The 14,547-nt window shown below is 43.0% G+C and overlaps 3 protein-coding genes across 4 annotated transcripts in view; 1 reads left to right on the top strand and 2 right to left on the bottom strand.

The window, feature by feature from the left end:
* The window catches only part of LOC112068471 (dual oxidase 2-like), a 47,611-nt gene extending 42,587 nt beyond the window's left edge, over positions 1–5,024 (bottom strand). Inside the window, 8 exon segments of the mRNA XM_070438171.1 lie at positions 1–41; positions 324–490; positions 1,516–1,717; positions 3,216–3,403; positions 3,837–4,001; positions 4,143–4,226; positions 4,386–4,511; positions 4,792–5,024. The exon segment at positions 1–41 is cut by the window's left edge and continues 1 nt beyond it. Coding sequence (XP_070294272.1) covers positions 1–41; positions 324–490; positions 1,516–1,717; positions 3,216–3,403; positions 3,837–4,001; positions 4,143–4,226; positions 4,386–4,452 — 914 coding nt within the window. The 5' untranslated portion in view covers positions 4,453–4,511; positions 4,792–5,024.
* A 16-nt stretch (positions 5,025–5,040) lies between these two features.
* Positions 5,041–10,909, top strand: LOC112068490 (dual oxidase maturation factor 1-like). 2 transcript variants are annotated; one of them, XR_011475166.1, is made up of 9 exons: positions 5,041–5,146; positions 5,709–5,876; positions 6,251–6,308; positions 6,546–6,680; positions 7,785–7,992; positions 8,307–8,524; positions 8,805–8,998; positions 9,627–10,115; positions 10,152–10,909. XR_011475166.1 is itself a non-coding variant. In XM_024135659.2 (8 exons), the coding sequence occupies exons 2-8, from the start codon at positions 5,730–5,732 to the stop codon at positions 9,684–9,686; spliced, it is 1,020 nt and encodes a 339-aa protein (XP_023991427.1). In that variant the 5' UTR covers positions 5,041–5,146; positions 5,709–5,729; the 3' UTR covers positions 9,687–10,909. The 2 variants fall into 2 exon arrangements, 1 of the variants encoding a protein (XP_023991427.1); XM_024135659.2 differs by having other exon boundaries at positions 9,627–10,909.
* A 1,652-nt stretch (positions 10,910–12,561) lies between these two features.
* LOC112068494 (nuclear transcription factor Y subunit beta-like) overlaps positions 12,562–14,547 on the bottom strand; it is a 32,870-nt gene continuing 30,884 nt past the window's right edge. The window contains exon 6 of the mRNA XM_070438170.1: positions 12,562–13,647. Within this exon, the coding sequence (XP_070294271.1) occupies positions 13,576–13,647 (72 nt within the window). The 3' untranslated portion in view covers positions 12,562–13,575. The remainder of the gene's footprint in view (positions 13,648–14,547) is intronic.

Genomic DNA, 14,547 nt, shown 5'->3' with positions numbered 1-14,547 from the left:
TCCCCCAGGAATCCAGGCAGCCATTCGTAGAAGGCAATATTCTGTAAAAAAAAATAATGTTTTACAATATAATGAATTTTACTTGTCAAGTGTTTGTCAATACACAGGATAATTACATTGTTGCTAAACCAGAAGGAATAAGAGGTGACGCAGTCACACACACACTCTTAACTAATACAATTTAATCCAGAAACCCACGACCACCTGGCATTGATGTAACTAACAACACTCTTTCCTGGTCATGTGACATGCTATATTACTGTAAATAATCACTAAATGACCAGCTATGTGTTGGTTGGATTACAGCAGACTTTTCCTAGTACCTGGAACGTGGCGACCACGGTCTTCCTGGCGTTTTGAAACAGGTCTTCGTCAGACCACGACGAGTGTTTCTCACTAAGCTGGGAGGCGATGTAATTGTGGTAGCGAAACCACACGATCCCCTCGGCCATGGTGAACACATTCTCGTTGCCCCAGGCGTTACCCAACTCTGGAGGGTGGAAACGAAGAAACAGAAAGGGTTTTTACTCTGGCTGCATGTTTGGCTGTTGGACTGCAGTATCGACCGTATGACAGGGTTGGGGTCATTTCCATTTGAAATCAGTCAATTCAGGAAGTAAACTGAAATTCCAGTAATTGACTGAGTAGAAGCGGAACCCAACCCTGGTAACTGTCCTGACAATAAAGTATTTTCAGTAATTCTTTACAGGTGCCGATATCTTTTTCTCTCTGACCTCCTTAAAGGGGTTGATATCTTTATAAGTTATTACTTAATGGCTCATATTCTTTAGCTGTGCCAAGGCATGAATGTCATGGAGTCACACCCAACGGATCAGGAGCAGGAAGTCTTACACAGCTTTATCATATCTATTTCTTGTGTCAATATCATTATATCCATTAACAGTTCAAATCTTCTTTTGTATTTCCTTATTGTATTTTTTTTGTCATTAGTGAAGTGTCTAACCAGATCAACTGGCATGATGTTGTTTTACTGTGCAAGTCCATTGTCACGGACTTCCCTGGATTATGGAGTAACTGGTTACATGATGTAATCAGCTACATGTTATCTGATTACGTTAAATTAAATAAACTTTAATCAGTTACATTACTAGCCAAAATATCATGAAAAATTACTTCTTAGATTTCTTTTAAATTCAGAAAAGATTGTTGGTTAATTAAAAAATATATAATACATTATGACACCTTTCTGTTTTCTCAATGACATTCAGATCAGCATTGAAAAAAGGTGCACGTTTAAATTTGTTCCACCTGAGCGAGTCTGACCACAAGTTAAGAGACCACTATGACGACACACCAAATGTGTTTCATGGATCCTTTTTTTTTGTCTTATTCTAATACCTCTTAAGGGGAATGTAATCCAAAAGTAAAAGTAATCAGATTACATTACTGAGTTTTGGGTAATTAAGAAGATGAAAAAGAAGAACAAGAAGAAGATGAAGAAGATGATGAAGAAGAAGAAGAAGCAGAAGAAGAAGACAACAAGCATCTACTCACCATAGAGCCCCTCAGGTCCATGCTGACCAGTGGAGGGATCAGCAGCGCTCCACATGAGGCTAGTGCTCCCGCTCCTCTTGGGCATGTCCAACTGCTCCCCCGAGGCTAGGAGACCTCCAGAGAAACTCCTCAGGGCGTCAGACCAGGAACTAGATGGGCCGTAGATAGAGCTGCCGTCCAGCCATGCTGTCACCAGGTTCACCTACGTAAAATGACATGACATAGCGACACTGTCACCAGGTTCACCTACGTAACATGACATGACATAAGCCGACCCACTGTCACCAGGTTCACCACGTAAACATTCACTGACTAGCGACGCTAGCACCGAGTTCACCACGTAACATCACATGAATACGACGCTGTCACCAGCGTTCACCGCTAACTAAATGACTGAAATAGACGAGCCTATCACCAGGTTCACCCTACATAACATGACATGCATAGCCACCTATCAACCAGGTTCACCTACGCTAAACATCACATACACTAGCGACGCTATCACCAGCGTCACTACAATAACATACATGACAAGGACGCTTACTCACCGAGCAAGACTCACCTACATAACATGAACATGGCTATAGGCCACCACCTGCGTCCACCAGTTCACCTACTATAACATGACATAGCCACACTGTCACCAGGTTCACCTACATAACATAACAATAGCCACGCAGGTAGGTGATTCACCTACCTAACATGACATGACATGACATAGCCACACTGTCACCAGTTCACCTACATAAAATTACATAACATGACATAGCCACACTGTCAATATGTTCAACAACATAACATGACATAACATGACATAGCCACGCTGTCACCCAGGTTCACCTAATAACATAACATAGCCACGCAGTCCCGGTTCACCTACATAACATGACATAACATGACATAGCCACACTTCACCAGGATCACCTTTATGGAACATGACAAGACTTAACATAACATAGCCATACAGTCACCAGGTTCACCTACAGGTGTTATGATAAAATTGATGTAATTTTGGATTTATTACTTGATTATTATGCCCGACAGAGTCCAACAGACTGACCATGTAATCACTAAAGTATGACCAGTACCTGTCTGTTATAGTACCTGTCTGTTATAGAACTGGCTGTCTGTTATAGTACCTGTCTGTATAGTATCTGGCTGTCTGTTATAGTACCTGTCTGTTATAGTACCTGTCTGTTTATAGTACCTGTCTGTTATAGTATCTGGCCTGTCTGTTATAGTACCTGTCTGTTATAGTATCTGGCTGTCTGTTATAGTACCTGTATGTTATAGCTACCTGTCTTGTTATAGTACCTGTCTGTATATAGTATCTGGCTGTCTGTTATAGTACCTGTCTGTTATATGACCTGTCTGTTATAGTATCTGGCTGTCTGTTATAGTACCTGTCTGTATAGTACCTGTCTGTTATAAGTAGAGCTGTGCTCTGTTATATGTGCCCTGTCTGTCTGTTATAGTACCTGTCTGTTATAGTACCTGTCTGTTATAGTACCTGTTATTACCTGTCTACAATAATTATTACCCGTATGTGAGGGTTATTACCTGTGTGCGGGGGTTATTACCTGTGTGTGGGGGTTATTACCTGTGTGTGGGGGTTATTACCTGTGTGCTGGGGTTTTTACCTGTGTGCGGGGGATATTACCTGTGTGTGAGGGTTATTACCTGTGTGCGGGGGTTATTACCTGTGTGCGGGGATTATTGGGGCTCTGGCTGGAGTGTTTTTCCCAGGGCCCCCTCTGGAAGGGCAGTAGGACACGGCCGGTACGGTGTGGGTCGAAGACTGGGTCTCCCTCTGGGACGGGGATGTACATGAACTCAGGGGGACAGCCGGGAGGACGGGAGTCCAGTATCTCAAACATTACATGGTACCCTTCACAGACAGAGGAGACAGAGAAACACCGTGAGATTTATAAGACACATAAAGGGTCATACGTGCTTATAACAAGTTATATGGATCTCAAACATGACATGGTACCCTGAACAGGCAATGGAGAAATATACTGTATATAACATTTGACTTAAAGCCTGCTGCAGCTATAATGCTGTATAACTTGTATTTTATAATGAGGCTGTTATTTAGTCTGGATCATTATAAAATGGTAATAAGACATTATTATATCATCTCAAAGGGGGTCATACATATTTAAAATGTGTTAGAATCATCTTACTATGCATTATTATAACCGGGGTGACTATGGCAACCTCACCTCAATTATTTAGGTTCATTTCATAATGCAATTTTTTGTTAAAACAATACCTCCTGAATGTCATTATGCCATAGTGAACAATAAACATTGACTTACCGAAGAACACAGAGAGTACGGTCTGGTTGTGTGCGGAGGGCAGGCCCGAGTGGCCCCTGGCCGTCACATCGCTGAGTTTGCGCGGGTTGGGGAGCTGTGGTTCCTGCAGGGGCTGGAGCACCCCGTCAGAGTAACGCGCGGGCAGCAGTCGCACCAGGGGGGAACCTGCACCAGCACACACTTCCATTATCACCTAGCAACAATGCAACTTATGGCTTTCTATAATCGCATCCTATATCTTTAAATATTTATATTTCACATAGTTTATATTGTCAGTTATATTGTCAGATTTTATTAGAAACTTACCAACAGCTCCTCGACTGTGATAGGCTAAATTGTTATACCAGCCGTCATATCGTTGGACTTCCCAGGTGACTTTAGACTGAGCATCTAAACAGGTGAATTTATAGATAGACACTTTCAGTGTGGTACTTAAATTGAGGACTTTAAAAAAAAAAAATTTTTAATCAAACTTATTTATCAAGATGAGATATTTTCCGTGGGTTTTTAACCGAATAATTTAAAGTAACTAGGTACAAGGCTACTTACGTTCAACGATAAGGGCAAGCGCTGCCAGCACTGTCAAGATACTCCAGATCGGTTTACGCAAATCCATTGACGCGAGAGATGTAACTGCATGCACTCTGAGCCAGTCAAGTGTCTAGTCGAGGAGCACTTGTGTGGAAAGACCAGGTAAGGTAGGAAAACATTGGGCTAAATCTTTACATAAAATAATCTTTACCTCACATTTGAGTTTTGATTGGTAATGTGTTAAAAAAATCAATGTGGGTATCAGTGCTTCATAAAAATAAATTGTCACTCTAACGTAGAGAAGAAGGTGTGTTGGTCGGAAGCGATAAAGAATCCTTTAATTAAACAAGAAGAGGACAATTGGTTGATTTGCTCAACAACAAAAAAAGCCTATTTTGAATAGATAGATAAGTTTGTTACTTACCCTAATTGTTGTGGATGAAATGTCATGCGCACTGAAGAATCAGAACTATTTAAAAAATGTAGTTGATAGCCATACAATATAGCCTATTGCTACAGGGAAGGATAGACGACAGTGTCGATGACCCAAGTTCTTACAAATGACTGACACGTGCGTTTCCTTGATGGACTGGTAATCACCAGTTACAGTAACACACCCCTTATTCTAAGGAATACCAATAAATGCATCCTTAAAGATAAACAAAAGAAGTGCGGATAAGCTTTAAAAGAGACGTCTGTCGCCTTCGTGCGTTACATTCGCTCTTCTCATCCTTCTGCTACTGTCTTGATCTGCTCTAGTCACTTTTATACACTTAAAGGTGAGTGTTATTTTTAAGCATATATATTATGCATTATTTTAATGTCGCACACTGGCATATTAGTATGGTTTGGAGGTAGATAGAAGAGTTTTGTGTGTGTGTTTGCTTTGCTATTTGTTTGTTGCTTCCAAAACGAGTCGAGTTTAAGATGGGTTGGTCTTTGTCCTTGTAGTTTGCCAGGGAGGGTAAACTTGAGTGCAAGAGTATCCACTTACTGTACTCATTGACTGTACTGTACCTGACACGGTTTAGTTTGCATGTGCTTTCAATCTCAACAACTGGTTTCTTAAAGCACTTTGTATTTTACAATAATTAGAAAATGTATGTTGAATTARAAATACTTTTTTTCTTGATTCGGGAAAACAGTCAAATGCATTTGATAATTGAAACAATTCATATTTTTACTTAAGTTTTCACTTTTTAAATGATGTAACATTCTCATTCCCCGGTGTATCCCTACTATAGAGTAAGGACCTGATGTGCTAATCTCTGGATCTTTAGACAGTAACTGAGACACCCTGCTCTCCACAYTGTCCCCTTCTGTCACGCTGTCTGCTCTCAGCTCCGGAGATCCTGAGGAAAGATGACTTTCTACGATGACATTTACCCATTCTACCCCCTACAAAGAACCTCCTTTATCTTCAGCACCCACCTCCTCACCATTATCCTGGTCTTCCTGGTCCTCAYGGTCAGCTTCCTTCTAATTCTGCCAGGTATCAGAGGCAAGTCGGTGAGTATAATGAACTGGTGCAACCCTAACTATGGATTCATTCATATTAATGCCTGACAGAAATGGAATCTTCAGATTCCATTCATTTTCAGATTTCATTCATTTTCAGATTCCATCTTCAGATTCCATTTCTGTTGGCGCTAATATGAGTACACTATTATGACGTCATACAAAATTGTAGATAATACAATTTCTCAATGTAAAAAAAATGCATATTTAAACATATTATTTACCCTTGGAATGTGATCGAGATAAACTGGATGAATAAACTTTAGTTAAGAMTATATGGATGTGAGATCTGTCAGTAAGTCAAGGTACATGTTTTGTGATGTGAAATCTGTCAGTAAGTCACACGTAACCTCTCTCTCTTCTAGAGACTATTCTGGATGTTCAGGATCATCATCAGTTTATTCGTAGGCGTTGTGATAGTGGGTAAGTACCTATAACTGGAAATTGCTATAGATTTTCCACATCACATGACATCTATTGCAACACGTCAAATGACTGGCAGTCATTGGATTCTAACTCTTCTTATCTTTTTTTGCTCTAATAAACAGACCGATTCTGATAGATCGGAGAGGATGTTGATTATTAAGCATTGTATTGTTTGTTTCCTATTATGTCTGTAAGTGTAAGTGTGTCATCTCATCTCATTTCATATCATCTCAGCACTGAATTTCACCAGCGACTGGGCTGAGGCCCGAGCCACCACCAACACCACCTACAAGTCCTTCAGCAGTGAGGAGGTGAACGCTGAAGTGGGACTGCACATAGGACTGTATGGTATTAACATTACTTTAAGAGGTAAAGCCCATAGAATTACAACGTAATACTATTATTTATTTGTTTACAGTATTACACCTGTATGTATTACATATGTCACTTTTCTGCAGTGTTTGAATGTTCTGTATATGTTACCTGGGGTATAATCTCAAGGTCGACAGACGCACCTAACATAACTGGTATCGTAGTGTCTGTCAAGAGACTGTAAGATTATCGTAGTGTCGTAGTGTCTGTCAATTTCGTAAGATTATTATTCTGGGTTTTCTGTGATTGCCTAAGGATAATATTGAATACAGCTACTATACCCCTTTAAGTCATCTTATATTTGATAGCATTCCACTGTTTTTTACTCTGATGCATTTGAATATGGAGTACATATGAAGAAAGACAAGGCTAAAGTTTTGATACAGTATGTGACACATAGGGTTGTTATGGTGATCCTGACCCTGACACACCTGGGGGGATGATCACAAGTCATGTGACACGTAACTTGTATTGTGTCTTACGTGAATTAATATATCATTTGTTTTCGTGTGAAATCGCCATTTGGCGACCCATCCCTTAAGGCAGGGGAGGGCAACTCCTTTCCTTCGAGGGCCTGATAGGTGTCACCCCCCCCCCCCGGGCCTAGTAAACACACCTGATTTAAACTAATTGCATTTTTGACTGAAGATCATGATTAGATGATTATTGGAGTCAGGTGTGTTAGCTGGGGCTGGGGCTGGGGCAAAACTATGACACCAATCAGGCCCCCCCGAAGACTGGAATTTCCCACCCCCCCATCCATTAAGGGATTCATTGACACATTAAAAAAACATCACAATGATTCTTACAAGGATTCTAACAAGGATTCCTATACAGGATCACAAATTCTGAACCAAGGATTCTAACAAGGATTCTTATAAGGATTCTAACAAGGATTCTGACAAGGATTCTAACAAGGATTCTGACAAGGATTCTAACAAGGATTCTGACAAGGATTCTAACAAGGATTCTAACAAGGATTCTGACAAGGATTCTAACAAGGATTCTGACAAGGATTCTAACAAGGATTCTAACAAGGATTCTGACAAGTGCATGGATTATAACCGCCATTGTCCTCTATGGTCCACTCTGTCCCTCCAGGGAATCCTGTGAATCAACTCAACGAGACCATCAACTACAACGAGATGTTTGCGTGGAAAGACACCATCGATGAGGAGTACGGGAACGCCTTAGAGAGAGGTCTACCTAACCCCATCCTCTATATCGCTGAGAAGTTTACCCTCAACAACCCATGTGGCCTCATCTACCAGTATAGATACTCTGGGCGCTATGCCTCGGCCACCCTCTGGTAAGATTAGCCATATACAAATAAATAGTTCTGTGAGACAACCAGTCTCAATCTAAACATATATACCTGTAGATGTTTTCAGGGAGACATTGCTCCTCAAACTGTGAGTCAGAATTCGAAGGAAGTGGATATTTGACCGCCAGGTATCCAGAGGTTAAGGTTAGGCATTGGGATCGAAAATGGTCGCGACCCCTAGTTTGGAAAACGCCAGGGTAAGGGTTAAGGTTAGGCAATAGGTTAACAAACCGCCATTGAGAATGGTACAAATTCTGCCGGCTGTACATATATATACCAAATTTAACTCGCCTCCTCAGGACAGCGTTCTGCTGCTGGCTGGTAGCCAATGTGCTGTTCTCCATGCCTGTCATCCTGTACGCCGGCTACATGATGGTGGCCACTGCCGCCTTCATCTTCTTCTCCATGGCCTCTTTCTCCACTATCATGAACCTGCCTACCTGTCTGTTCACCATCGGCACCTCTGGAGCCTTCCAGACAGAGTACAGCGGTTCTTTCTGGCTGGCGCTGGCCACAGGTAAGGAAAGGTTTACCAGAGCCCAAGGCTCTTTCCTCAATTCATCTTTCCTCAATTCCTTTGTGTCCTCTCTACTAGCCTCCATCTCAAAAATGCATTGGAAGTGAAGGTTCGAGGGAAAGGGACCTTGGACCTTCTCCAAATGTGTGTTTTGAGAAGGAGGTGAGGAGAAAGGACGCTAGGATCAAGGAAAGATGAATTGAGAAAGATCCCAGTTATCCACACCAATGACAACATTTAACAAAAATGTTGCTTAAAAGGCGTCCATCTTGTTTTCCAGGTGTGCTGTGTTTAATCATTGGAGTCCTGGTGGTTCTGTTGGACTGTCTGATCCCTGGGAAGATACGAGAGGCCTTCAGTGTCGGGGTGGACAACGACGAAGATGAGGATGTTTATTTTGGAGAGGGATACCTGAACTCCAACTTCCTGGCAGGAGTAACCACCACACCTTTGACAACCTTAGTGCTTCCTACAGTAAGTCTCTGTCAGTTTAATGAGATGAAGTACTGTAGGTCCAGTGTGATCTCTCACGATCATCATCACTAGCTCTGGTCCAGGGTCCTCTCTCACGATCATCATCACTAGCTCTGGTCCAGTGTTATCTCTCACGATCATCATCACTAGCTCTGGTCCAGGGTGCTCTCTCACAATCATCATCACTAGCTCTGGTCCAGGTTGATCTCGCACAATCATGATCACTATCTCTGGTCCAGGGTGAGCACTCACGATCGTCATCACTATCTCTGGTCCAGGGTGATCTCTCACGATCATGATCACTAGCTCTGGTCCAGGGTGATCTCTCACGATCATCATCACTAGCTCTGGTCCAGGGTGAGCACTCACGATCATGATCACTATCTCTGGTCCAGGGTGATCTCTCACGATCATGATCACTAGCTCTGGTCCAGGGTGATCTCTCACGATCATGATCACTAGTTCTGATCACTAGTCTATTAAAGTCTATGACATTCATTTTGGCTATCTCAAAAAGAACAGCATTTATTCTTCAACTCTGCTACATAAGTACAGTAATAGGGAATAGTAATTATTGATTATTTATTAACTGTAAATAATGTTATTCTCTTCTTCTTATGTGTTCCAGGATGAAATTCGGAATGTCAGCCGCCAACCATCACTCCAGGAGCTGTCAGTCAGAATGTAACGGAGTCGGATTTATAACCTCCTATCCCCTGCTTGAAATGTCTCCACCCGCGCTATCGAATCGCTAGCTTTTTTGCAGCGTAGTTGGCTAAGACGTTGTCAAGGAGGGGGGTCAAGTGTGTTTGCGGGGCAGAGGTCCCAGCTTCTAGGTGTGAGCTGGATGGGGAGGAAGTAGTATGGCTAAGCTAGCACGGTGATGGAGGAAGTGGTATTGCTAAGCTAGCACGGTGAGCTAGGAAGTGGTATGGCTACGCTAGCATGGTGAGGGAGGAAGTGGTATGGCTACGCTAGCATGGTGAGGGAGGAAKTGGTATGGCTACGCTAGCACGGTTAGCTAGGAAGTGGTATGGCTAAGCTAGCATGGTGAGGAAGTGGTATGGCTAAGCTAGCACGTTGAGGAAGTGGTATGGCTAGCTAGCACAGTGAGGAAGTGGTATGGCTAAGCTAGCACGGTGAGGGAGGCTAGCACTATCACAAGCACAGTGACATCTGTGTCTGTCACGTCAAACAATATTCTCTCAACTTGAAAAACAATTATCATTGCAGTTACCAAGAAAAATGTGTTTAACTTTGTGAATTAGTTGTGAATATCTCTGGGAGCCCTTTAAACCTACTGTACAATATATTTAGGTATGTAAATCATGTATATACGTATAATGTGTTAATGCCATAATTGGTTAATATGTACTGTATATATACGTGTCGTATCTGTGCCATTTGTCATGTTCCAATAGTGTAACAAAAATTAAACAAACGTGTGAGATTCACATACTTTTAATGGACATCGTTGAGTCGGGTATTCAAGTCATTGATGATCTGCTTCTTGTGTAATGAACATAAGAGTAAAGTGTGAACGAACAAGTCGCTTGCGTCCCAAATGGCACCCTATTCCCTATATAGTGCACTACTTTTGACCAGAGCCCTACAGAACCCTATTCCCTATATAGGGCACTACTTTAGACCAGAGCCCTATTCCCTATGTAGGGCACTACTTTAGACCAGAGCCCTATTCCCTATGTAGGGCACTACTTAAGACCAGAGCCCTATTCCCTATATAGGGCACTACTTTAGACCAGAGCCCTATTCCCTATGTAGGGCACTACTTTAGACCAGAGCCCTATGGGAATAGGGTGCCATCTGGCACTCAGTCATTGTCCTCAACCTCATGAATATACACCACTTGACTTTCATGTACTTGACTTTATTTTCATCATTGCATGTCATAAATGCCTTTTTTTTCCCTCTCTTATTTTTTGTTGTTGTTGACATATTTGGAAAGCAATAGTAAGCATTGTCATTAACATTTCATTAATCACAGTATATTCTTAGCTTCTCACAATACAGCAACTAAACAAGTTAATACATTCTCATTATACCTGCTCTGCATTCCAAAATTCCCCCCCCCCGCCCCTATATCCTTTACAGAGCACTCGTTTTTTTGTTTTTTTTAAAGAATACATGTCGCAGTATTATCTTTGGCCTTCAGCATTGCCATAATGTTATATTGAAACCTTTGTTACATCCAAGGCAGTATAGAGAGAAAAGGACAGCTTCCAGACACTGGTTAATATTCCAAAGGGCAMCCTATTCTCTACATAGTGCACTACTTTTGATTAGAGCTCTATGGGCCTTGCATGGTCAAAACTAGTGCACTATCTAGGGGAATACCCACTGGACCAACAAAAAAAAAACGTGTTGAATCAATGTTTCCACGCCACTTCAACCCCCCCCACCCCCCAAAAAATTGTAACATAAATCCAATGACATGGTGAAATGTTATGTTGTTGTTGTTGCTGATTTCACATTGAATTCACATTTGTTGACAAACTCAACCAAATGTAAATCAAAGCTAGACTGGAATGATATCTGTTCCCAGTGGGTAGGGTTATGATTCGGGCCACACTACCCTACATTACATTGTTTTCTGTTGCTCATACCCCCCCCCCCCCCCCCCCTCCCTCCTAGCCTGGTCCCAGACTCGGTCTGTGTTGTTGTCTCACCAACTCCTAGGTAGTAGTTATGCGTTGGCATGGCAGGCTCCAATGACAGATCCAGACTACAATAGCCCTGCTTATTAAAGAAGAATAGCTTAGATACTTGCTCCTATGCTGTTATTATGGTATAACACGGCACGTAAGCTTAAATACCCCTGCTATTGAAGAATAGCCTTGTCCTATGCTGTTTAGGTATTACACGGGACCGTAGCTTAAATACCCCTGCTATTTGAAGAATAGCCTTGTCCTATGCTGTATAGGTATACACGGGACGAGCTTAAATACCCTGCTATTGAAGAATAGCCTTGTCCTATTGCTTGTTTACGGTATACACGGGACGTAGCTTAAATACCCTGCTATTGAAGAATAGCCTTGTCCTCTGCCTGTATAGGTAATAACACGGGACGTAGCTTAAATACCCCTTGCTATTGAAGAATAGCCTTGTCCTATGCTGTTAGGTATCACCGGGACGTAGCTTAAATACCCCTGCTATTGAAGAATAGCCTGTCCTATGCTGTATAGGTATACACGGGACGTAGCTTAATTACCCCTGCTATTGAAGAATAGCCTTGTCTATGCTGTTAGGTTATACACGGGACGTAGCTTAAATACCCTGCTATTGAAGAATAGCCTTGTCCTATGCTGTATAGGTATACACGGGACGTAGCTTAAATACCCCTCTATTGAAGAATAGCCTTGTCTATGCTGTTTAGGTATACACGGGACGTAGCTTTAATACCCCTGCTATTGAAGAATAGCCTTGTCCTATGCTGTTAGGTATCACGGGACAGTGCTTAAATACCCCTGCTATTGAAGAATAGCCTTGTCCTATGCTGTTTAGGTATTACACGGGACGTAAGTTAAATACCCCTGCTATTGAAGAATAGCCTTGTCCTATGCTGTATAGGTATACACGGGACGTAGCTTAAATACCCCTGCTATTGAAGAATAGCCTTGTCTTATGCTGTTTAGGTATACACGGGACGTAGCTTAAATACCCCTGCTATTGAAGAATAGCCTTGTCCTATGCTGTTTAGGTATACACGGGAACAGGCTTAAATACCCCTGCTATTGAAGAATAGCCTTGTCCTATGCTGTTTAGGTATACACGGGAACAGGCTTAAATACCCCTGCTTTGTCACTTGAACTCCTATTGAAGAATAACGACAGGCCAACCCCTTCCCTACAATAAGTTCAGTTACCGTATCAACACGTTTATGTCACTACATTGTTTAATCTTGCATGTTATCAAAATGGAAATAAAATGTGGCGTGTTTGTAATCTAGTCATAAGAACATAATCATTACCTTGCATTTACAGTTTTCTTTAACAGTATACATACGTATTCACACACRCGCGCACACACACTGTACACATCAAACCATTATGACCGTGTAGCTTTTCAATTATAGCCTGGTACCAGTCTGTTTAGCTAACATTTCACTCCTTGTACAATGCGTCATCGCCAAACAATGTGTTATCCAGGCTACTCCAACTAAGCCTGAAGTTGAATTTTTTTTGTTGTTGTTGACATTTTCAGCAGAGTAACATATTACCCCCAAAATAAAATGATATATAAAAAATAAATGTTGCTAATGTACCACCTTGTCACCAGTGGAGGCTGGCGTCACTATAAATCGGAGGACAGGCTCATTGGAATGGCTGGAATACCAGCCTCCTCTGCCTGTCACCCACCCGGTCTGTCCACCATCTTCTCCTAGACATGCAGAAGCAGTGAGAGAGTACGCAGAAAAATATGCATACCAAATGCCACCCTATTCCTGACATAGTGAACCTACAGCCATATGGGCCATGGTTAGAAGTAGTGCACTACACAGGGAAAAGGGTGCCATTGAGGGTGCACCCATGGAGGGACTAGATGTAGACATGGAGGGACTAGATGTAGACAGGAGTCTCCTGTCCTGTTAACAGTCTGAACATCACTGCAGGCATGGTCTTCATGTTGATCTGAAAGAGAGGAGGAGGAGGAGGAGGAGGAAGTTGAAGAGGAGAAAGAGGTGAGTGAGGAGGAGGAGGAGAGTGAGGAGGAGGAAGAGGAGGAGGAGGGGGGAGGTGAGTGAGGAAGAGGAGGAGGACTCCTCCTCCTCTCCTCCTCACTGCTCTCCTCTCCTCTCACTCTCCTGCCCTCTCATCTCCTCCATCCTCCTCACTTCCCCTCCTCCTAGCTCCTCCTTCCCTCTAGCTCCACTCTCCCTCCTCCTCACCCTCCTTCTGCTCACCTCATCCTCGTCCTCCTACTCTCTCCGTCCTACTCTCCCTCTTCTCACTCTCCTCCTCACTCTCTCTCCCTCGCACCTTCTCCTCCCACTCCCTGTCTCCTCTCTCCTCTTCCTCCTCCTCAATCTGCTCACTTCTGATTCTGCCTCCTCCTCCTCACTGATCCTCCTCCTTCCTCACTCTCCTCTCTCCTCCTCACTCTCTCCTCTTACCTCCTCCCCGCTCCTCTCGACAATCTCCTCAACTCCCACCTCCTCCTCCTCACTCTCCTCCTCCATACCCCTCCTCTTCCCTCACTCATCCCCTCACCTCCTCCTCTCTTTCTCTACTCTCCTCCCTTACTCTCACTCTCCTCCTCCCTCAGCATCCCTCACTCTCCTCCTCTGCTCTATCTCCTCTCTCCTTACTCCCTCCTGCCTCTCTCCTCACTCACTTCACTCTTCCTCCCCCTCTCTCCTCACATCACCTCCTCTTCTCCTACTCTGCCTCTTCCTCACTCTCCCCTCTTCCTCACTTCATCCTCCCCACCTCTCCTCCTCTTCCTCCTCCTCACTCTCCTCCTCCTCACTCTCTTTCTCTCTCACTTCCTCTCCTCCTCCTCCTCACTCTCCTCTGCTGCCACCTCCTCCT

The sequence above is a fragment of the Salvelinus sp. IW2-2015 genome, unplaced genomic scaffold (assembly GCF_002910315.2).
Source record: "Salvelinus sp. IW2-2015 unplaced genomic scaffold, ASM291031v2 Un_scaffold537, whole genome shotgun sequence".
NCBI lineage: Eukaryota > Metazoa > Chordata > Actinopteri > Salmoniformes > Salmonidae > Salvelinus > Salvelinus sp. IW2-2015.
This window is presented reverse-complemented; position numbering and strand designations above follow the sequence as displayed.